Raw genomic sequence first — 22,458 nt, forward strand, 5'->3', positions numbered from 1 at the left:
CTATTAGAACTTAAGAAACAAGGACAGAAAGGGACAGCACTAAGTAAAACTTAAAGTAGTTGTGGTATATTGCCTCAGAGCAAAGGACTCTGGGAAAGGAGGGGATGAGTAGAAATGGAGAGGGCCTTGGGGTTCCCATGCATTATGGTAGAAATGGACAAAAGTTGGTGGTAAGAGTGTTCTACAGACACCTGTCACAGGGATATGAGAATTTATACCCATGTGTTAACAATTACTGTAAACTATTAACCAAATAATATGATGTTAAAAATAAATCACACATACAAATTGTATAGTGACCCAGGATGTACAGTGAATAAGGTATTGAATTCTCTAGCATGGAGTCCCAAGTTCTACTCCCATCAATCAATTTTTTATTATTTAACAGAAATTCTTTTTAAAAATTTTATTTTAATGTGAGACACAAAACCAGATGATGTGATGCTTGCTGGGGGTTGGACTCAAGACCTCATGCTTGAGGGTCCCATTGTGTTAATCACTGTGTCGCTTGCCATGCTGTGAGATATAATTCTTGTTTGCTGGGAGTCTGGCAGTAGTGCAGTGGGTTAAGCACAGGTGGCACAAAACCCAAGGGCCAGCATAAGGGATCCCAGTTCAAGCCCCTGGCTCCCTACCTGCAGGGGAGTCACTTCAGAAGCTGTGAAGCAGGTCTGCAGGTGTCTGTCTTTCTCTCCCCCTCTCTGTCTTCCCCTCCTCTCTCCATTTCTCTCTGTCCTATCCAACAACGATGACATCAATAAAAAAACAACGGCAACAAAAGGGAAAATAAATAAATATTAAAAATTTTTTTTTAAAAATTCTCTTTTGCCATTTTGGAGTGAGTTCATTTTGTCCATATGAATTTTTCAGCACAGTTCAACCTCTGTAGTCATTTGCAGATTTCCACCCTCTTCCTTCCTTTCTTTCTTTCTTTCTTTCTTTCTTTCTTTCTTTCTTTCTTTCTTTCTTTCTTTCTTTCTTTCTTTTTTTTTCCAGAAGGAGGCAGAGAAAGAAACCATAGCACCAAAGCTTCTTTCAATGTAGTGGAGGCTGATTTTGAACCTAGAGTGATTCTTGAAGAAGAAAAAAAAATTATCTCATGGAAGACCAACTCCACTCTGACACTTGTAGTACTGCAAATCAAACCCTAGACTTCATGTATGCAAGCCCTGCACTTGCCTCATGTATTCATCTTCGCAGCAGCAAATTTTCAGCTTCTTGCAGTTACAATGATCATAAGTTATTTTGAAGCTAATTTACTTTTCTTTCTGTTCTAGACGATCCTTCTGATAAGCCACCTTGCCGAGGCTGCAGCTCCTACCTCATGGAACCTTATATCAAGTGTGCCGAATGTGGACCACCTCCGTTTTTCCTCTGTTTGCAGGTAACTCATTAAGGAGACTCGAGCCTCTTCTAGTTTTATAGAAAATTCGGATATGACTGTCAGTTGATAGCTCAAAAGGATTCTACTTTTTAAAAATCTGTCCTTTTTATCTTCCATTGTATATTTACCGGTGAAAAGTTGGCCCAGGCGGTAACACACCTGGTTAAGTGCACACATTACAGTGCACAGGGACCCAGGTTTAAGCATCCAGTCCCCACCTGCAGAGGGAAAACTTCGCGAGTGGTAAAGCAGGGCTGCAGGTGTCTCTTTATCTCTCTCCCTCTTTATCTCTCAATTTCTCTTTGTCTCTATCCAATAATAAATAAATAAATTTTTTTTAAGTTGGGAAACAAAGCAGCTGCATGAGACAGATGGTTGGACATTCTACATCTCTATATTAGCCTAATGTCAGAAAACTGGCCAGTAGATTTAATGTATGAACACTACAGAAAGCAAAATTGGTGCATTTTCTTTCTCCTTATGACAGCATCTATGACACTTTTTATTGTTTAGTTGAGAAGTGATCTTTGGGCAGGTAACTTCTAACTCTTTTATGTGTCTACTCTGTGCCAAGCACTATTTTGAATGCTTCACATGATTAAATCTTAAGTCATCATTATAATCCTATGAAGTATATTCAGTATCTTCATTTAATAGATGAAACTCAGACAAAGAGAGTTTAAGTAACTTGCTCAAAGTCATATGACAAATACCATAATTTTATTGGCTCTAATATACTATCGCTTATAAGAAACATCTCAATTTCAGTGATGCTAAAATGTAAAAATGACTGACAGAGGTTGTAATACATTTTCAAAGTTACGAGATGAAGGAATTCTTGTTTCAGATTTTTGAAATATGAAAAACTGTGTATTTATGTAAAAGACTTTTCTGCCTGAGTCTCTAAAGACCCCAGCTTAATCTCCAGTACCACCATTTTCTAGGTAGAAACAGAAATCTAGAGGGAATGGGAGATCGAAAGGGAGAGAGACAGCAAGTCATCTGCAGTGCTGCTTCAGTGCTTGTGAAACTTCACCTCCAGGTGGGGACTGGGGGACTTGGACCCAGATCCTTGCATATTGTAGCATGTGGGCTTAACCAAGTGTGCCACCATCGGGCCCCTCCCCCATACCATTTCAATACTTTAAATAATTTTTAAAAACTTTTTGGTAACTTAATTTTCTTTTCTTTTGGCAGTGCTTCACTCGAGGATTTGAATATAAGAAACATCAAAGTGATCATACTTATGAAATAATGGTAATTAAGTTTCAAGCCAGTTCCCTTCATTTTTCAAGTGTTATTCTGAGAACCAATCGTTGTGTCTCTACTTTGAACTATCTCTTCCATTTTCTTCTGAATTAGATAACCACTGTACAGTAAGGATTTTGTTTCTTTACATGTTTGACAGAGAGTGAAAGACAGAGGAGTGACACCACAGCACTTCTTCCCCTATCCAGGTGCTCCCAGGTGATGCCTGGGGGTCTGAGTCCTTGTCCTTATGATAATAAAGTGTGCTCCACCCAGTGACTGATCTTCTTGCCCTCTACACAGTAAGGTTTTTAGGGTGTTGTGGACCTGTTGAAGCACTCACATCCAAAAATCATTTCATATGCTCAAGATTTTTATTTCAAATTTAGAGACGATATAAAGGACATGGTTTTTGAGATTTATTGCTATTAAAGGTAAAAGTATGATACTTTTTAGGTTCGTTGAGAACGTATAATTGTTGTTATTAATGTCATCACTGTTAGATAGAACAGAGGAATGGAGAGAGGAAGGGAAGACAGAGAGGGGGAGAGAAAATAGACACTTGCAGACCTGTTTCATCACCTGTGAAGCGACTCCCCTGCAGGTGGGGAGCCGGGGGCTTGAACCGGGATCCTTACGCCAGTTCTTGCACTTCGCACCACGTGCGCTTAGCTTGCTGCGCTACCACCCAACTCCCACATTTCAGTATTTTTATGTCTTATTTTGGGGAACTTTTGGAGATTACCAATCTCCCTTCCTACCCCTACTCCCTTTCCCCCCAATCTATTTCCAGTGAATTTTTCTGTAGGGATAATGACGAAGTTTTTACTTCCTATATATGATGCCACTAAAATCTGATTGTTTAAAATAAGAAACCTCTGAAAACTTTAAGTGGCTTATATTATTTTTTCATCTCACAGTGTTATATTTTGAGGAGTTACTCATGCTATGGTGGGTGGTGCATTAATCAAGATTTGTGAATCTTATGCCTATTTTTTGTCTTGTACTTCTTGGTATCTTGAACAAGTCAAGGCACCTTTGTGTCACACATATTAAACCAGTGATTTTTGAATATTAAGCACAGGAGAGTGTAAGATTCTTTAAAATGTAAACTTCCAGACCCTGCTGTTAGAACCTCTGGTGGAATTAGGCTGATAAGGTTCACAAAGTGAATAATATTGCTTCAACTTTAAGAACAACTGCCTTTTGCCTGTTTATTGTTTGGTATAGAAAGCTGATTCTGAAAAGTGGTTTTTTCTGCTTGTTTTTTTGCTTGTTTACTTATGTATTTTGGATAGAGATAGAGAAAGTAAAAGGAATGGGGGAGGAAGAAGGAGAGAGAAACACCTGCAGTGCTGCTTTACTGCTCATGAAGTATCCTCCTTGCAGGTGGGGATTGGGAACTTGAACGTGGGTTCTTGTGCACTGTAATGTGTGAGCTCAAGGAGGTACACCACTACACCCTCACCTTTCTCTCAGAAAGCTTTTTTAAATCAAACAGTGAAATTGGTGATGACTAATATTCTAAAATACAGTTATAGAAATAGCAAGGACTCGGGGCCAGGTGGTGGTACACCTGGTTGAGCACACATGTTACAGTGCTCAAGGGCCCAGGTTCAAGTCCTCAGTACTCACCTGCAGGGAGTAATCTTTGCGAGTGGTGAAATAGTGCTGCAGGTGTCTCTGTCTCGCTCCCTGTCTGTTAGCTCCTTCTCTCTTGATTTCTGGCTGTCTCTATCCAAGAAATAAAGATAAAAAATTAAAAAATAAAATAAAGTAAATAAAGATGACTTGTCTAATTTAAAAAAAAGAAAGAAAAGCAATAGCAAGGACTCTTCAACTGTGAGCTGTCATTTTTACATGTATTTATGGTACTTGAGTGATTATTACAAATCTAATATAGGCATACTCTGAAATTTCTTTTTGAAATTGAGTGATTGAGTGATTATTACAAATTTAATATTATTATTACAAATTATTATTATTATTATTATTACAAATTTAATATAGGCATACTCTGAAATTTCTCTTTTGGATCTTATAGTACTTCATGTGCTGAGTGTATTCATAGTACATGCTCAGATTAAAATGTATTCATTATTGTTAATTTAATTTTGTGACTCATCACAGATTTTTTTTTTCATTAGCCAGAGATCTTTTCTAAGCATATAATCTGGAAACTCCTAGTACTGCATTCTTTTAGCTTATTGTAGATTTTTTTTTTTTTTTCATTTACCAGAGCTCTGCTTAGCTCTGGCTTGTGGTGTGGGGGATTGAATCTGGGAATTTGGAAATTCAGGCATAATCATTATACTATTTCCTCTGCCCATTATGGAAAATTTCAAGCATTCACTAACATAGGATGGTATTAGTTACCTCTTGCCACCTGAAGGCTACCATAAAGCATCTTGACTTAAAATAACTATGACATTATCATCACCCACAATTTTGTGGGTCAGAAATCCAGGCTGATATGATGAGGGTGGCCTCTGGTCCACATGATGGGCTATGGTTGCAAGTCCAATGGAATTTTAGATGTAGGGTTGGAACCTCATGATGACCTGCATTTGTAAGGAGTTAGATGAAACATTTTGACTGTTGAGGCCCTTGGTCTTGGGGTTTTGTTTCTTGGTTTGTTTTATTATTTATTTATTATTTATTTTGTTGCACCAGAGTTATCACTAGGGCTCAGTGCCTGCACAGCAAATCCACTCATCCTGGTCACCATGTTTTCCTTTTCCCCCCTTTTATTGGATAAGACAGAGAGAATTGGAGGGGGAATATAGAGAGGAAGAAAGGGACCTGGGACCTGGTGGTGGTGCACTTTGTTGAACGCATGTGTTACAAAGCTCAAGGACCCGGGTTCAAACCCTCAGTCCCCCACCTATGGGGGAATGCTGCACAAGTGGTGAAGCAGGGCTGCAAGTGTCTCTCTGTCTCTGTCTCTATTTCTCTCTGTCCCCCTTTCTCTCAATTTCTAACTACCCAATAAATAAATAAAGATGATACAAAATTAAAAAAAAAAGGAAGAGAGACCGAAACACCTGCAGTACCTGCTTCACCAATCTGCATGTGCCCCTGCCCTGTCCCTTGATGAATTTTTTGTATATGGTTTTCTGTAGACATTTAACTTTCTTGAGTACGTACTTAGAAGTAAAATTGCTAATTTATAGAGTAAGTGATTATTTAACTTTTTAATAAACTAAAAGTTTTCTCTACCAGAGTGAGTGCTCTGGTAAAAATAAATAAAGTCACTTAGGGTAGTTCCTGTAAAACTATATCTTATATCCTTAGATTTGTTACAGTTTACTTCTGAATCAAACTTTTTAAAAATATTTTATTTTTGAGAGAGATGCAGAGAGAGAGGGGAGAGGGAAACACCAGAGCACTACTCAGCTCTGGCTTGTGGTGGTGCGGGGGATTGAACCTGGAACTTTGGAGCTTCAGGCATGAGAGTCTGTTTGCATAACCATTATGCTATTTCCCCCGCCCATGAGTCATACTATTTTAAAACTAAACAACTGGGAGTCAGGCAGTGGCTTACCTGGCTGAATGCACACATTACAGTGCTCGATGTCCAAGTTTAAGCTCCTGGTCCTGACCTACATGGGAGAAGCTTTAAGAGTGGGGAAACAGGGCCAGGTGGTGACGCACCTGGTTGAATGCATGTGTTACAAAGTACAAGGACCCAGGTTCAAGCCCCTGGTCCCCACCTGCAAGGGGAAAGATTTGCCAGTAGTGAAGCAGGGCTGCAGGTGTCTCTTTTTCTATCTCCCTCTACCCTCTCAATTTCTGTCTATCCAATAAATAAAGATAATAAAAAATGTAAAAAGTGTGGTGAAACAATGTTGCAGATGTCTCTTTTTCTCTTTCCCTCTGTATTGCCACCCTTCTGTCTCAGTTTCTCCTTGAGGCTACCCAATATGCAATAAAACAGAACTTATAGGGAGTCGGGGGTAGCGTAGTGGGGTAAGTGCATATGGCGCGAAGCCCAAGGACCAGCTAAGGATCCTGGTTCAATTCCCCAGCTCCCCAACTGCAAGTGAGTTGCTTCACAGGTGGTGAAGCAGGTGTGCAGGTGTCTATGTCTTTCCCTCTCCTCTCCATTTCTCTCCGTCCTATCCAACAAATGATGACACCAATAAAAAACAACAAGGGCAACAAAAGGGAAAATAAATAAATATTTTAAAAAACAAAAGAGAAACACAATATTTATATACATTTTTATTTATTTGTTACTGGATAGAGACAGAGAAATTGAGAAGTGGTGGGAGACAGGGGAGAGACAGAGAGACACCTGCAGCCCTGCTTCACTACTTGTGAAGCTTCCCTCTCTACAGGTGGGGACCAGGGACTTGAACCTGGATCCTTGCACACTGTAATATGAGTGCTTAACCAGGTGTGCTATCGCCTGGCCACACAATATTTATATTTTAAAAGTCGAAACCACAAGAGAAGGTATATTCAGAGAGATCTAACTTTACTTCCCACCCTTTCCACCTCACTTCTTGTCTTTTTCATAAATAATCATTTTCTTTTTTTTAAGATTTTATTTACTTACTAATGAGAAAGATAGGAGAGAGAAAGAGAAAGAACCGGACATCACTCTGGTATATGTGTTGCCAGGGATGAACTCAGGACCTCATGCTTCAAAGTCCAGTGCTTTATCCAGTGCACTACCTCCCAGACCACAATAATCATTTTCTTAAAATGAATGGTTTAGTCTTGTGTGTGTGAGAGGGTGTGCGCGCGCATGCTTGTATTTAATTTTTCTTTTTTGATAAAGGGTAGATCAGAGAGGCAGAGAGAAAGAAACACCTGCAGCATTGCACCTCTGTTTGCAAACTAAACCCTCTATAGCTGGTGACCTGGGACTTGAAGCTTGGTCCTCGTCTATTGTAATGTGTGTGCTCTATTTGGTGTGCTACCACCCACCCTATACACACATTTGTAACACTTATTTGTTAGTTAAATGGGACACAACTATAATACCTACCTCAGGGGGGCTGGGCTCACTTCGGATTGAGCCTCTGTCCACCACATGAGAGTACCTGTACAGGGGATGTTCTACAAGCAATGTCAAATTGCTCTGGACCTTCTTTCCTTCCTTCCTTCCTTCCTTCCTTCCTTCCTTCCTTCCTTCCTTCCTCCCTCCCTCCCTCCCTCCCTCTCTCTCTCTCCCTCTTTCTTTCTCTCTCTCTTTCTCTCTTTCTTTCTTTCTTTCTTTCTTTCTTTCTTTCTTTCTTTCTTTCTTTCTTTCTTTCTTTCTTGTGTGTTTCCAGGGTTATTGCTGGGGCTCAGTGCCTGCACTATGAATCCACTGCTCCTGGAGGCCATTTTTCCCTTTTGTTGCTTATTGTTCTTATTGCTTATTGCTTATCTTATTGTTGTTGGATAGGACAGAGAGAAATAGAGAGAGGAGGCAAAGACAAAGAGGGGGAAAGAAAGATAGACACCTGCAGACCTGCTTCACTGCTTGTAAAGCGACCTCCCTGCAGTTGGGGAGCCAGGAGCTTGAACTGGGATCCTTAATGCCGGTCCTTGCTCTTTACACCATGAGCACTTAACCCGCTGAGCTACTGCCCGGCCCCCATTTCTTCTTTCTTTATCCATCTCCTTCTCTGTCTCTCTCTCTCTCTCTCTCTCTCTTTCCCTCTCCCCATGTCTCTTATCCTGTATAAAACTAAATAAATAGGGATTTGGACAGTAGTGCAGCGGGTTAAGCATAGGTAGTGCAAAGTACAAGGATCGGTATAAGGATCCTGGTTCGAGCTCCCAGCTCCCCACCTGCAGGGGAGTCGCTTCAGTCGGTGAAGCAGGTCTGCAGGTGTCTCTCTTTCTCCCCCTTTCTCTGTCTTCCCCATCTCTCTCCATTTTTCTCTGTCCTATCCAACAACGATGAAAAACAATAAAACAAGGGAAACAAAAGGGAATAAATAAATAATTAGTACTGGGGACATAACACAATAGTTATACAAAAAGACTTTCATGCTTGAGGCACCAAAGAAATCGTTCGATCCACAGCACCACCATAAGCCAAAACTGATTGGTGCTCTGGATAAAAAATAAACTAACAGCGCACTAGGAGTAGAGGAATCCTAATGGCATGGAGCCCCAGCAGTGACCCTAGTAAGCAAAATAATAATAGTAATAATGGTAGTAATAATTATATCTACCTGCTAAGTTTAAAACTTTTTCTACAGAGGCTGGGCAGTAGTGCAGTGGGTTAAGCACAGATAGCACAAAGCACAAGGCCTGGCTCAAGGATCTGGTTCGAGCCCCCGGCTTCTCACCTGCAGGGGGAGTCGCTTCACAGGCGATGAAACAGGTCTGCAGTTGTCTTTCTCTCCCCCTCTCTGTCTTCCCCTCCTCTCTCCATTTCTCTCTGCCCTACCCAACAACAATGATGTCAATAACAACAGTAATAATAACTACAATGATAAAAAAAACAAGGGCAGGGAGTCAGGCGGTAGCGCAGTGGGTTAAGCATACATGGTGCAAAGCACAAGGGCCGGCATAAGGATCCCAGTTCGAGCTCCCAGCTCCCCACCTGTAGGAGGTCGTTTTGCAGGTGATGAAGCAGGTCTGCAGGTGTTTATCTTTCTCTCCTCCTCTCTGTCTTCCCCTCCTCTCTCCATTTCTCTCTATCCTATCCAACAACAACAGCTATGACAACAATAACAACTACAGCAAGCACAACAAGAGCAACAAAAATGGGGAAGAAAAAAAAAGGGCAACAGAAAGGGAAAGAATAAATTAAAAAAATTTTTTCTACATGATTTCCATTGCATTTAAGGGTGATATTTATTGGCAACCCTCATAGCTCATGGTGGAAAATAGGGATGGGGATGGAGTTGTTGATAAGAATGTATTTTAGGGGAGCTGGGTGGTGGCACACCTGGTTGAGCACATATGTTGCAATGCACAAGGACCTGGTTTCAAGCCCTAGTCCCCATCTGTGAGGGGAAAGCTTTGTGACTCACCGGTGAAGCAGAAGGGGCCAGGCAGTAGGTAGCACAGTGGGTTAAGCACACATGGCACAAAGCGCAAGGACCTTTGTAAGGACCGCGGTTCAAGCTCCCAGCTCCCCACTTGCAGGGGAGGTCACTTCACGGGAAGTGAAGCAGGTCTGCAGGTGTCTATCCTCTTCTCCACCTCTTTGTCTTCCCCATCTCTCTCGATTTCTCTCTGTCCTAGCCAACAACAACAACAATGGCAACAATAACAACAACTACAAGAGCAACAAAATGGGAAAAAATGGCCTCCAAGAACAGTGGATTTGTAGTGCAGGCATCAAGGCCTAGTGATAGCCCTGGAGGCCAATAATAATAATAAATTTAAAAAAATATGTTTTAGGGAGCCAAGAGATCACTCCCAGGTAGAACACCTACTTTACTGTGCACAAGGATCTGAGTTTGAGCTTTTAGCCAACATGTGGGGGCACTATGCAAAGGGGACGCTTCGGAGCAGTACTGTGGTGTCTCTTCTCTCTGTCTTTCACCTACTATCTGGGGAGACTGGGGATTGAGCCCTTTGGTAGCAGTGGAATTGTGCAGGAACATAGTACCAGCAAAGCTTGGCAGTGAGGAAAAAAAAACAAGCCAAAAAGGGGGGGGGGCAGGTGGTGGTACACTTGGTTGAGCGCACATGTTACAAGCAAAAGAGGCAGTCTAAGTATATTTCAATACCATGAGAATAACTATCACTAGATTTTAAATCAGTACTATAGTTGAGGTTATATTTCCTTCCTATGTCTGTTCATAGGCACAACTTTTTTTCTCCTTAGACTTCAGATTTTCCTGTTCTTGACCCCAGCTGGACTGCTCAAGAAGAAATGGCCCTTTTGGAAGCTGTGATGGACTGTGGCTTTGGAAACTGGTAGGAGATTGATGTTAAGGACTTTTCTGCTCAGTGGGCTTAGAGGAAAAACTGCAGCTGAAAGCTAAAGGGAGAGCCTTATAAAGAATAATTTGGGGAACACTGTAACATCTTCTCTGTAAGGGCTTCCACCTCTAGCCTGTTAATGTCAAGATAGATTATAAATGTAAGGAAAATGGAAGATCCAATTAAAGAGTTCTTCAGAAAAAGCTATGTGATTATGAAATTACTTTTAACTCCTAACACCTAAGTTTCAGGTTGTTTTTTTTTTTTTAAGATTTTTATTGATTGATTGATGAGAAAATAGGAGTAGAGAGAGAAAGAACCATCACTCTGGTACATGTGCTGTAGGGGATGGAACTCGGGACCTTATGCTTGAGAGTCCATTGCCTTACCCACTGCATCTCCAGAACCATGATTTCAGTTCTTTATAAATAAAATATGTTTAATATTACCTCCAATATTTAGTTCACAGTCACTGTAAAATACTCTCAGGTGTAAAAATGGGGCTGGTAAGCATTCTGGGAGGTGATGGAAGGGCTAGAACACTAGACTACACTCGTGGGGTCCTTAGCAATCACAGTGATGCTCTGGTTCTCTGCACTCCTCTCTCTATATAATAAATGAAGGAATATATCTTTTAAAAAAAAGTCTAACCATTATGTATAAATGAAACACTACTTCCTTCTCTCTTTTCTTCATACTCCTCTAGGCAGGATGTAGCAAATCAGATGTGCACCAAGACCAAGGAAGAGTGTGAGAAGCACTATATGAAACATTTTATCAATAACCCTTTGTTTGCATCCACCCTGCTGAACTTGAAGCAAGCAGAGGAGGCAAAAACTGCTGACACAGCTATTCCATTTCACTGTAAGTATTGCCCTACTTCGGTCAGAGATACTTAGCTCATCATTGGGCTCAGTATAGTAGCAGATAAACAGTCGGATGATGACCTGCATAGCCAAAGGGCTGAATGAGAGGAAGAATTGGTATGGCAGTTATCTAGAGACAGGCCTAAAGGGGGTAAGGGATGCATTTTAGGGGTCAGAGTTCTAAACTGGGTATCAAGGTGCCTAGAGCCAATATGTGATTCTACCCTCTGAGACTCTTAAACATGCTAGTTAACTTTTATGCTCACATCTGTGAGAAAAGTTCTAAAACAGACAACTTTGTCCATGCTATTGTAACTATAAACCTTGCAATCCTTTTAGAGAGCTTATGGTCTTTGGACATTAATTACTTAGGACATTACTTTGGACATTAATTACCAGATACTTAGGAGTATCTGTTATTTACTTCATTGTTATTAATCATCCTAATGTTAAGCCCAAGAAGCATTTTGTTTTCTTCTGTGGTTATAATAGTAAACATAAAAAAAAAATTGTATGTAGCTGAGGGACCCTTAGGTGTTCTAACAAAACATAACAAAAACTGATGAATTATAAATGGACAGCTTTCCTAAATAACTCCCATCACACAAGTAATGACACATGTAATGTTTTGCTGTCCTCCTCCCATTTCTTTTTTTTTAATTCTTTATCTTTATTTATTTATTGGATAGCAACAGTCAGAAATTGAAAGCAGAGGGGGAGATAGAGAGGAAGACAGAGAGACACCTGCAACCCTGCTTCACCATTCACATAGCTTTCCCCCTGCAGGTGGGGACTGAGGGCTTGAACCTGAGTCCTTGCACATTGTAACATGTATGTTCAACCAGGTGTTCCACCTGCCCCCATTTCTTCATACTTTCTGGAAACAGTCTCATAGCTGAGTAACTCAAAACATGAAAATGCCTCTTATTTGGGCAGTGCTTTGCTTATTGTCCATGGCAACCTAGTGAAGTAGGCAAAGCAAGTGCTTTTGTCTTATACGTGAAGAAACTGAGATTCAGTAAGGTTAATGACTTGTGCAAGGGATTTAGACAGGAACTAAAGTTCTTTTTTTAACCTCTCAGTGACATCTATAAATTGATATCTGTCCTAGAGTGTAACTGTTGCATGGGGTAAATATTTATTTTCTATAAGCTTAGTTAAAAAGAAGATCCTTGGTGGGCTGGAGAGATAGCATAATGGTTATGCAAAAGCTTTTCAAGTCTGAGGCTCTCAGATCCAAGATTTGATCCCTACCACCACAATAAGCCAGAACTGAGCAGTGTTCTGGCCTCTCTCTCTCAGTATCTTTCCCTCTGCATCTACTCTTTCGTATTAAAATATAAGTAAGATATTAAAAGGAAAAGAAAAGATCATTGGTTTTCCTTCATATTAAGAAGGCAGAAAATCAGAGGTATTTCCTAAATTTTACTGAGGAGGATTTTTTTAGGGGCCGTGTGGTGGCACACCTGGTTGAGTGCACATTTTACAATGTGCTAGGACCCAGGTTTTTGCTCCTGGTCCCCACCTTCAGGGGAAAGCTTTTCAAGTGGTGAAGCAGCACTGCAGGTGTCTCTCTCCTCTCTATCTCCCCCTTCATTCTTAGTTTCTGGCTGTCTCTATCCAATAAATAAAGATAATTTTAAAAAATTATTTTTTGTTGTTGTCGCTGAGTCTTTATTGCTCCTGGCTGACTTTTTTTAGATAGAAAGACAGAGACAGGGGGTCGGGCGGTGGCGCAGTGGGTTAAGCGCATGTGGCACAAAGCGCGGGGACCGGCGTGGGGATCCCGGTTCGAGCCCCCGGCTCCCCACCTGCAGGGGAGTCGCTTCACAGGTGGTGAAGCAGGTCTGCAGGTGTCTGTCTTTCTCTCCCCCTTTCTGTCTTCCCCTCTTCTCTCCATTTCTCTCTGTCCTATCCAACAACGAATTGCGTCAACAAGGGCAATAATAATGACCACAACGAAGCTACAACAAGGGCAACAAAAGGGGAAAAAAAAAAAAAAAAGGCCTCCAGGAGCGGTGGATTCATGGTGCAGGCACCGAGCCCAGCAATAACCCTGGAGGAGGAAAAAAAAAATAATAATAAAAAAAAAAAAAAAAGAAAGAGACATATAGGGAGGCAGAGAGAAAGATGCCATAGCCCTGAAGCTTCCATCAGTATGATGGGAGCATGAGTCTGGCTTGTATGCTTGACAAAGGAAACGCATCATCCAAGTGAGCTAGCTATCTTGTGGCTAGCCCAAGAGAATTTTCCAGGAGTTAATTTCCTCATTAAGAAATTGGTTTCACCCCACCTCTCCAGAGCCCTACTTCACTAGGGAAAGATAGAATCAGGCTGGGAGTATGAATCAGACTGCCAATGCCCATGTCTAGCAGAGAAGCAATTACAGAAACCAGACCTCCCACCCTCTGCACCTCATAATGACCCTGAGTCCATACTCCTGGAGGGATAAAGAGTAGGGAACTTTCTAGTGGAGGGGATGGGATATAAAGCTCTGATGGTGGGAATTTTATGGAATTATACCCCTCTTATCCTACAATCTTGTCAATCATTATTAAATCAATGAGAAAAAAAAAATCAGTTTCAGGGGCTGGGTGGTTGTGCATCTTGTAGAACAGACATGTTACGAAGTGCAGGTACTCTGGTTTAAGCCCCCCACAGAGGAGGAACTTCATGAGTGGTAAAGCAGTGCAGCAGGTGTCTGTTTTTCTCCCTCTCTATTTTCCCCTCCTCTTCAATTTCTACTGTCCTATCAAATATAAGAAAAATAAAATAACTAACTTAAAAATATATACATATACATATACATACATATATATATATATATACATATATACATACACACACATACACATAGATTTTTTTTTTTAGTCAGTTTCAGGGCTTGGGAGGTGGTGTGCCTGGTTGAGTGCTCATGTTACTATGCATAAGGATCCAGCTTTAAGCCCCCAGTCTTCACCTGCAGTGGAGCAGTATTACAAATGTTTCTCAGTTTCTCCCTTTTTATCCCCCTTCCTTCTCCATTTCTCTCTGTCTCTCTCAAAAAAAATAAAATAAAATAAAATCAGTTTCCATAATACTTTATGTTTTCCACTTATAATAAAAATTTTTGGTTTATTCTCTCAGACATTTCCTCTAAACAAAAATATTTCAGGGTGTGAGGGCTGTTTCTTAGTCATTTTTAGAATGCCCGAATCACATAATTAATTTAAAGTTAACTCTATATTTCCAGCTGCAGATGACCCTCCCCGACCTACCTTTGACTCTTTGCTTTCTCGGGACATGGCAGGATACATGCCAGCTCGAGCAGATTTCATTGAGGTAAGAGAAACTTGGTTTGGTACTGATGAGACTTGTATCTCTGACCCATTGGTTCTATACCAATAAAAGAGATTTTCAAAGTATTGTAATTTGTGAGACTTCAGGCAACCAAATTTTCTTCCATTTTTGTGCTTTTTCTCATTTGTAGGCATTATTAACATGTGTAACAGTAGAAGTTCTTCAAACCAATAACCTAATGCTTAAGTTACACTGGAGTTGGCTCTCTTTACATTAATGAGTATGAAGTTTCTGTAGTATGGTTCTTATTACACACCTAAAGATATTTCCAAAGTTATATCAGGTGTTGGCTTTTATTATGATTATTAAGGGCCAGATGGTAAATATTTCAGGTTTTACAGGCTGTAAAGTTTCTATTGCAACTTGGCTTAGCCACTATATGCAACAGCAGCAAAGATAATACATAAATGAGTGAGCGCGTCTCTGTCCTAATAGAACACATGAAGCCAGGTGGCAGGCTGAGTTTGATCAAAGGGCCTTTGTCATATGTCCACAAATAAATAGTGATCAATGTTTAAAGGAAAAAAAAAAAAACCTCATGTTTCTCTTTCAGCCATGGAGTTAAAAGTCTTATGAATGTAGTTGCAAGACTTTTGATTTGTTTAGGCCACTACAATAGTCATGAAGTTCAATTGAAAGTTCTGCATAAAAATATAATTTTATGAATCACACCCAGATCAGTCATTTGTTCACGGCAGGTGCTATTGCAGAACGACCCATACATACTGCACTTTAGGATTGATTTTACGTACTGAATAAACCAGGAATAAACCTAACCCCTGAGCTGTGTAAGAAATATAATTAAATAAGTAGTGCCTTCAGCAAATGGTAAAATGGTAGGTGAATTGATGTAGACATTCTTATTACCTATGTACTTAAAGATCTAGTCAAAGTTAAATTTCTTTTTTATTTTTATTTTCTTTTTAATTGTATTTATTTATTATTGATTAGAAACAGAGAAATTGAGGGGGTAGAGATAAAGAGGGAGAGGGACAGAGAGACACCTGCAGCTCTACTTCACCATTCATGAAATTTTCTCCCTGCAGGTGGGGACCAGGAGCCTGAGCCCAGGTCCTTTCGCATTGTAGTGTGTGTGTTTAACCAAGTATGCCACCACCTGGCCCCCAAAGTTAGATTTTCTTGGGTTAAATCTTATGAACTGTTTAAAATTTTTAAACAACAGGCTTTGATTTCATATGCAAATTCATTTCTGTTCTTGCTTTTTGTCGTCTGTGCTGCTTGAAACCCTCTCAGCGTTTCCTTGACTTTTTTTCTTACTTGTGGCAATATCCTGGCCTTATCACCAATTCAATATTACTTTAACAACTGTTTGTGTATTTTCTACTTGACACTAAGACATAACTATAAAGACATTCAGGGGTGGTTGGCGGCACACCAAGTAGAGCATACACATTTATCATGCTCAGGGGCCCAGGTTCAAACCCCTAGTCCCCACCTGCAGTAGGAGAACTTCATTACTGGTGAAGCAGTGATTGCAAGTTTCTCTCTGTCTTCTGCTCTCAATTTCTCTCTGTTCTATCAATGAAAGGAAAAGAAGTAGAAGTAGGGGGAGAGAAGGAAAGAAGGAAGATAGTTAATGGCAGCCAGGAGTGATGGGTTTGTCGTGCAGGCACTGACCCCCAGCAATATCCCGAGTGGCAATTAAAAAAAAAAAAAGCCACCCAAGGCCCAGGTGGTGGCGCACCTAGTTGAGCACACATTACTATGTGCAAGGACCCAAGTTTGAGCCCTCAGCCCCCACCTTCAGGGGAAAGCTTCACAAGTGGTGAAGCAGAGCTGAAGGTGTCTCTCTGTCTCTCTCCCTATCACCCCCTTCCCTTTTGATTTCTGTCTCTATCCAATAAATAAATATAATACAAAATTAAAAACAAACAACCAAAAAAAATTGGAAAAAATTATGCCTTGGGGGGATTTCTTTTCCCCCTCAAACAGGAATTTGACAACTATGCAGAATGGGACTTGAGAGACATCGATTTTGTTGAAGATGACTCAGATATTTTACATGGTAAGTTTTATTTCAGCAAGTGTTTTATTGACTGTAAACTATGCACTGACATAGGATGAATAAAACAAATCTGTTCCCATATAGGACTCAAGATGTAATTGTCCAACTGCTGAATGAATGTAACCCTGTTGTTGGGCTAATGGACTCAAACCAAAAAGATTAGCCAGAGCTCTTTTGTGGTGATGGTGGCTATTCCTAACGGCAGTTAGAAATATCTCATCTCGGGAGTTGGGCATAGCTCAGTGGGTTAAGCGCAGGTGGCGCAAAGCACAAAGATCGCCATAAGGATCCCGGTTCGAGCCCCCGGTTCCCCACCTGCAGGGGAGTCGCTTCACAGGTGGTGAAGCAGGTCTGCAGGTGTCTGTCTTTCTCTGCCCCTCTCTGTCTTCTCCTCTCTCCGTTTCTCTCTGTCCTATCCACAACAATGACAGCAATGACAACAACAACAATAAACAACAAGGGCAACAAAAGGGAAAATTAATTAATTAATTAATTAATTAATTTAAAAAAAAGCTCATCTCTCCACAGTGATCTTTCTTTTGATTGAAGTAAGGCTACACCAAAGTGGTTGCTTAAATGGACCTCACTGACTCTTTTTTTCTTCAACACAATGCCAGGGAATGAACCCATGGCCTTCCACATATGGAATACTGTAGAGCTGCTTCCCTGCCCAGTTTCTTTTTTTTTAATTTAATTTAATTTTATTTTATTTTATTTTATTTTTGAGAGAAATGTAGAGAGAGAGACACAGAAACACCTGAGCGCTGCACAGCTCTGGCTTATGGTGGTGTGGGGGATTTAACCTGGAACTTTGGAGCCTCAGGCATGAGAGTTTGTTTGCATAACCATTATGCTATCTACCCCCACCCTTCCCTGCCCAATTTCTAAAATTCCATATTTTTAGGAAGAGTGGAGAAGAGAAAGAGGTAAAGAGGAAGCTAGAACAAAGCAGTGCTGTGGTTGAGGAGGTGGCCCAGTAGATAAAGCATTGGACTCTCAAGCATGAGGTCCTGAATTCAGTCCCTGGCAGCACATATACCAGAGTGATGTCTGGTTCTTTCTGTCTCCTCCGATCCTTCTCATAAATAAATAAATAAATAAATAAAAACTCAAAAAAAGAAAAAGAACAAAGCCGTGCTTCATTACCCATGTGTTCCTCCAGTGCTATCTTTGGAGTCCTCAAGTAGAGCCAGAAATTTTACACAAAGCATCACTCATGCAAGGCAGGCACTTAACCACTGAGCCACCTCCCTAGTCCCTTTTACTGTCTCTTTTAAAAAGATGAATTAGGAAATATGTTCTTGGTTACTGTCTCTAGCCAGCACATGCCAATATGGTGGACCCAAGTTGGGCCAGAACCCAATTCTGCAGAATCAAATATACTGTCTCGCTTCCTGGCTTAAATAAAGTAGAAGGAGAAGGGAATCTCTGCAGGCCTTGGGACTTCAGTGACAACTGTTAAAATAAGATGTCTGCTTTTATATCAGATCCAGGGCCACAAGAGCCCTCATAAAACTTTTATCTTCAGACTTTTTCTCTTCTTTTTTATCCCCTAATATTTTTTAAAATATTTATTTATTCCCTTCTGTTGCCCTTGTTGTTTTATTGTTGTAGTAATTATTGTTGTTGTTATTGATATCGTTGTTGTTGGATAGGACAGAGAGAAAGGGAGAGAGGAGGGGAAGATAGAAAGGGGAGAGAAAGATAGACACCTGTAGACCTGCTTCACCACCTGTGAAGTGACTCCCCTGCAGGTGGGGAGCTGGGGGCTAGGACCAGGATCCGTTTGCCAGTCCTTGCGCTTTGCACCGCCTGTGCTTAACCCGCTGCGCTACCGCCCGACTCCCTCCCCTAATATTTTTATTTATTTATTTCAGATAGAGACAGAAATTGAGAGAGAAAAGAGAGAGAAGGGGGGGAGCTGGGGGTAGATAACATAATGGTTATGCAAAAGAGACTCCAAAGTCCCAGGTTAAATCCCCCACACTACCATAAACCAGAAAAAAAAAAAACCATAAAGAGATCCACACACCTGCAGCACTACTTCACGTTTAAAGCTTCTCTACTATAGGTAGGGACCAGGGAATTGAACCTGGATCCTTGTGCACTGTAATATGTGCGCTGAACCAAGTGCACCACCACACAGCCCTCTTTCAGAATTCTCTGCATATTTTTTAAACAGTTTTCTTTGAAAAATTTCTTTCCTCCTCTTTTCTCCCACACAACTTTAAGGAAAGTTAAAATGACGCAAATTGAACTAAAAAAAGGAAAGCTTGAAAGCACGCTACTTGAGCCTTCACTAGATGCATTGTACTTGTTCAGTCTTCCATGTCATATTTTCATTTCAAGCCCAGCAACTCATGTTACTGTCTGTTCTCACCTCTTGTTCCCTTTAAGGTAGTGTGCAGATTGTCATTCAGTTTTCCACCTCGTAGACACCAGATTTAATGAAAACACCCTTGTTTTTTGGCTTGTATCTTTCTTGCCGAGAATTCAAAAAGAGCAGCTTTATAAGTACCATTCTTTTAGATACTGTTCGAAAACACCAAACTTTTGAAAGTCTGAATATCTAATGTCAGTCATGGACCAACTATGTAAATGGATTGCTGAATCACTTTCTAGGATCTAATCCAAGGACTTTGCTCTTAAGCTTTAAGAAAACTAGTAATGGTTGCTATTTAGTTTCACTCTGTTCTTTGTAGCAGTGAGATTTACAATTTCTTCTGGTGCAATTTTGATCCTTTTATTATTTAGTGGGTGGGAAAGGGAATATCAAAAAGAAGCCATTGATAAACATGTTTTATTTCAGTTAAATTTTTTTTGTTTATAAAATGGAAATATTGACAAGACTATAGGATAAGTGGGGTGCATTTCCACACAGTGCCCAACCCCAGAGCTCCATATCCAATTCCCTTCCTTGATAGCTTCCCTATTCATTTTTTTTCTTTTGCCTCCAGGGTTATCTCTAGGGCTTGGTGCCTGCACTACCAACCCACTGCTCCTGGAGGCTATTTTCCCCATTTTGTTGCCCTTGCTGTTTTATTGTTATTGTTGCTATTGCTGTCATTGTTATTGGATAGGACAGAGAGAACTCGAGAGAGGAGGGGGAGAGAAAGACACCTGCAGACCTACTTCACCACTTGTGAAGCGACCCCGTGCAGGTGGGGAGCTGGGGGCTTATTTTTTAATTTTTATTTATAAAAAGGAAACACTAATAAAAACCATAGGATAAGAGGGGTACAACTCCATACAACTCCTACCACCAGAACTCCGTATCCCATCTCCTCCCCTGATAGCTTTCCTATTCTTTATCCCTCTGGGAGTATGGACCCAGGGTCATTGTGGGGTGCAGAAGGTGGAAGGTCTGGCTTCTGTAATTGCTTCCCCACTGAACATGGGCATTGACATGTCGATCCATACTCCCAGTCCTTACTTTGTCTGACATGGTTAGTTTTGGAGTGATTGGGGCACGTGTAATAGGAGGTAAGTGAGGAAGCTATCTAGGTCTAAGTAGAAACTGTTTCATCAGGTACTTTAATAACGACATCAATTCAATAATAACTACAAAAAAAAAAGGGCAACAAAAGGGAATAAATAAATAAATATTTAAAACAATCTTTAAAAAAAAAAAAAAAGAACCAGAAAGCTGAATCAGGGAAGAGAGTAGCTCCCTAATATGGAAAAGCTGTATAAATATTGTTGACTGTAAACCCCATCGATTTGATCTGGTCTGGGGCCCATATTCAGTTTGGGAGCCTATATGACCTCTGCATCTGAGCTCACATTCTGTGGTCATAAGTAGGAACGTTCTGTGGTCATAAGTAGGAACGTTCCAAGCTGCCCCAATTTCAGGACCCATCTTCCTCAGGTGGAACACAGAGTATATTGTCCAGCCTCCCTTCAGAGGATGGAATATTCTTTGCCATTGTTGATCCATGTTGAGGGCAAGGTCCTATGGGGGCCCACAAAGGGGTCTATTGTGTTGTTCCTGATAGAGATGACCGGTAACAATGGAGAAAGGGGTTCATTCGAGGTCTAGGCCCATCAAGTCTGTTTGGAAATCGCAGGACTCCCCAATTAGGGCCCCAGCTGATGGGGTGGCCTGATAGTGACTGAAGAGTCATTGTTAAAGTATGCCAGTCTCTTGCCCTTATTCAGCTTTTGCAGTCCTTGCTTTGATAAGGTTAGCTTTGGAGTGACTGAGGGAAGTATAAAAGGAAGTAGGTGAGGAGGGTATCTAAGTATTTTCTGTTTCTTTGTGTTCTCTGCCAGTAAAGAAGTGGTGATACCAATTAGTCAGAGAATATGAATGTCTTCATGAAAGATGGTGCATAATTTAGATTGGTGTTATTACCATTCCATTATACCATTATACTCTTAATATTACAGAGCATTAGCAACATTCCTTTCATGTTTCCTCATTTGTGACTACTGGAAGGAAGCATATTGGCTTGGTATTGTATTCTCTCTCAGCATCTAGATCAGCTGATTCCATCAAGCCCTTATCCTCACCCACAGAAACGGGTTTGATTGGTCCATTATAGAAACCTGAGACACAATGGAGGGATTAGTAATTACATTTCAATCATGTCAGATGCATTCAGATTGGACCTAGACAAGGATATTGTGAGGCAATATTTGAGGAAGAAAATGACATCTGCTAGTATTATATTAAAGTAAGCAGAGGGAATCAGATGGTGTCACACCTAGTTGATCACATGTTACTGTGTGTGCATGGACCCTTGTTCAAGCCCTTGGTCCCCACCTGCATAGGGGAAGCTTCAGGAGTGGTGAAGCAGTACTGTAGGTATCTCTCCCTCTCTATATCCCCCTCCCTTCTCAGTTTCTTTCTGTCCTATCACATAAAAGAAGGATAAAAGGGAATGGGGAAAAAATGGCCTCTGGGAGCTATGGATTTATTGTGCAGGTCCTGGGCCCTGATGATAACTCTAGTGGCAGTCATACTATACCATACTTACTATCTTTATAACCTTAAATTTGTATTGCATTTCTTCAAAGATTCACTGTTTCATGTGAAAGAGTTTTTCATGAGAGAAAGGGAGAGAAAAATGAGAACATTACTGTGGTTGAAATGACTGGTACTGGGGATCAAAACAGGAGCCTCAGACAAGTTGCTCTGCCAGTTGAACTATTTCCCTGACCATTGCTTATTTATTTATCTTAGCTATTTTACACATTATTTTCTATAGTGTAATCACTTTCTAAAGATGTAGGGATAGATGTTTTCCTATATTACATTTAGGGACGTGCACAAAGAAGTTGAGTAGCCTAAAAAAATTCTGTTACCATTAGGTTCACATGGTTTTCTTTCCTTCAGAACTAATTGTGTAACTCTTGATTAAAAACTTGGGGTAGGGAGTGGTGGTGAATTCTTCTTTTTTTTTTTTCCCTTGGTAGTGATTTTTTAAAACTTTGCTTCTAGGGAATATCTGAGTCACAGGTTTGTGGTTGTGTGACTGCAATAGGGATTTTGATTGGCTTTTCCTGTAGTTAAGGTCCCTGAATTGATTTTCTTGCCAAGCAAACAGTAGGTGCTTTCTGTCAGAAAAAAAGAAACATGTTGCCAGCTATTTAGAACAGTGTTCAAAATACATTACTGTGGGAAGGAGCTGCCTCTAACTTCTGCCTACTTCTTAAAATATTTTAAGGCCAGCCATTGGAAAGTTTGTTATCAGTCTCTAGTGTAACCA

At 40.6% G+C, this 22,458-nt stretch overlaps 1 protein-coding gene across 4 annotated transcripts in view; it reads left to right on the plus strand.

Annotated features, from left to right (window-relative positions):
- The window catches only part of TADA2A (transcriptional adaptor 2A), a 64,047-nt gene that overhangs the window by 15,996 nt on the left and 25,593 nt on the right, over window positions 1-22,458 (plus strand). For all 4 annotated transcript variants that reach the window (XM_060203915.1, XM_060203918.1, XM_060203916.1 and 1 more), the window contains 6 exons: window positions 1,278-1,384; window positions 2,582-2,641; window positions 10,419-10,510; window positions 11,223-11,380; window positions 14,615-14,703; window positions 16,675-16,747. In XM_060203915.1, coding sequence (XP_060059898.1) covers window positions 1,278-1,384; window positions 2,582-2,641; window positions 10,419-10,510; window positions 11,223-11,380; window positions 14,615-14,703; window positions 16,675-16,747 — 579 coding nt within the window. The remainder of the gene's footprint in view (window positions 1-1,277; window positions 1,385-2,581; window positions 2,642-10,418; window positions 10,511-11,222; window positions 11,381-14,614; window positions 14,704-16,674; window positions 16,748-22,458) is intronic.

Source organism: Erinaceus europaeus, chromosome 12 (genome assembly GCF_950295315.1).
Source record: "Erinaceus europaeus chromosome 12, mEriEur2.1, whole genome shotgun sequence".
Taxonomy (NCBI): Eukaryota; Metazoa; Chordata; class Mammalia; order Eulipotyphla; family Erinaceidae; genus Erinaceus; species Erinaceus europaeus.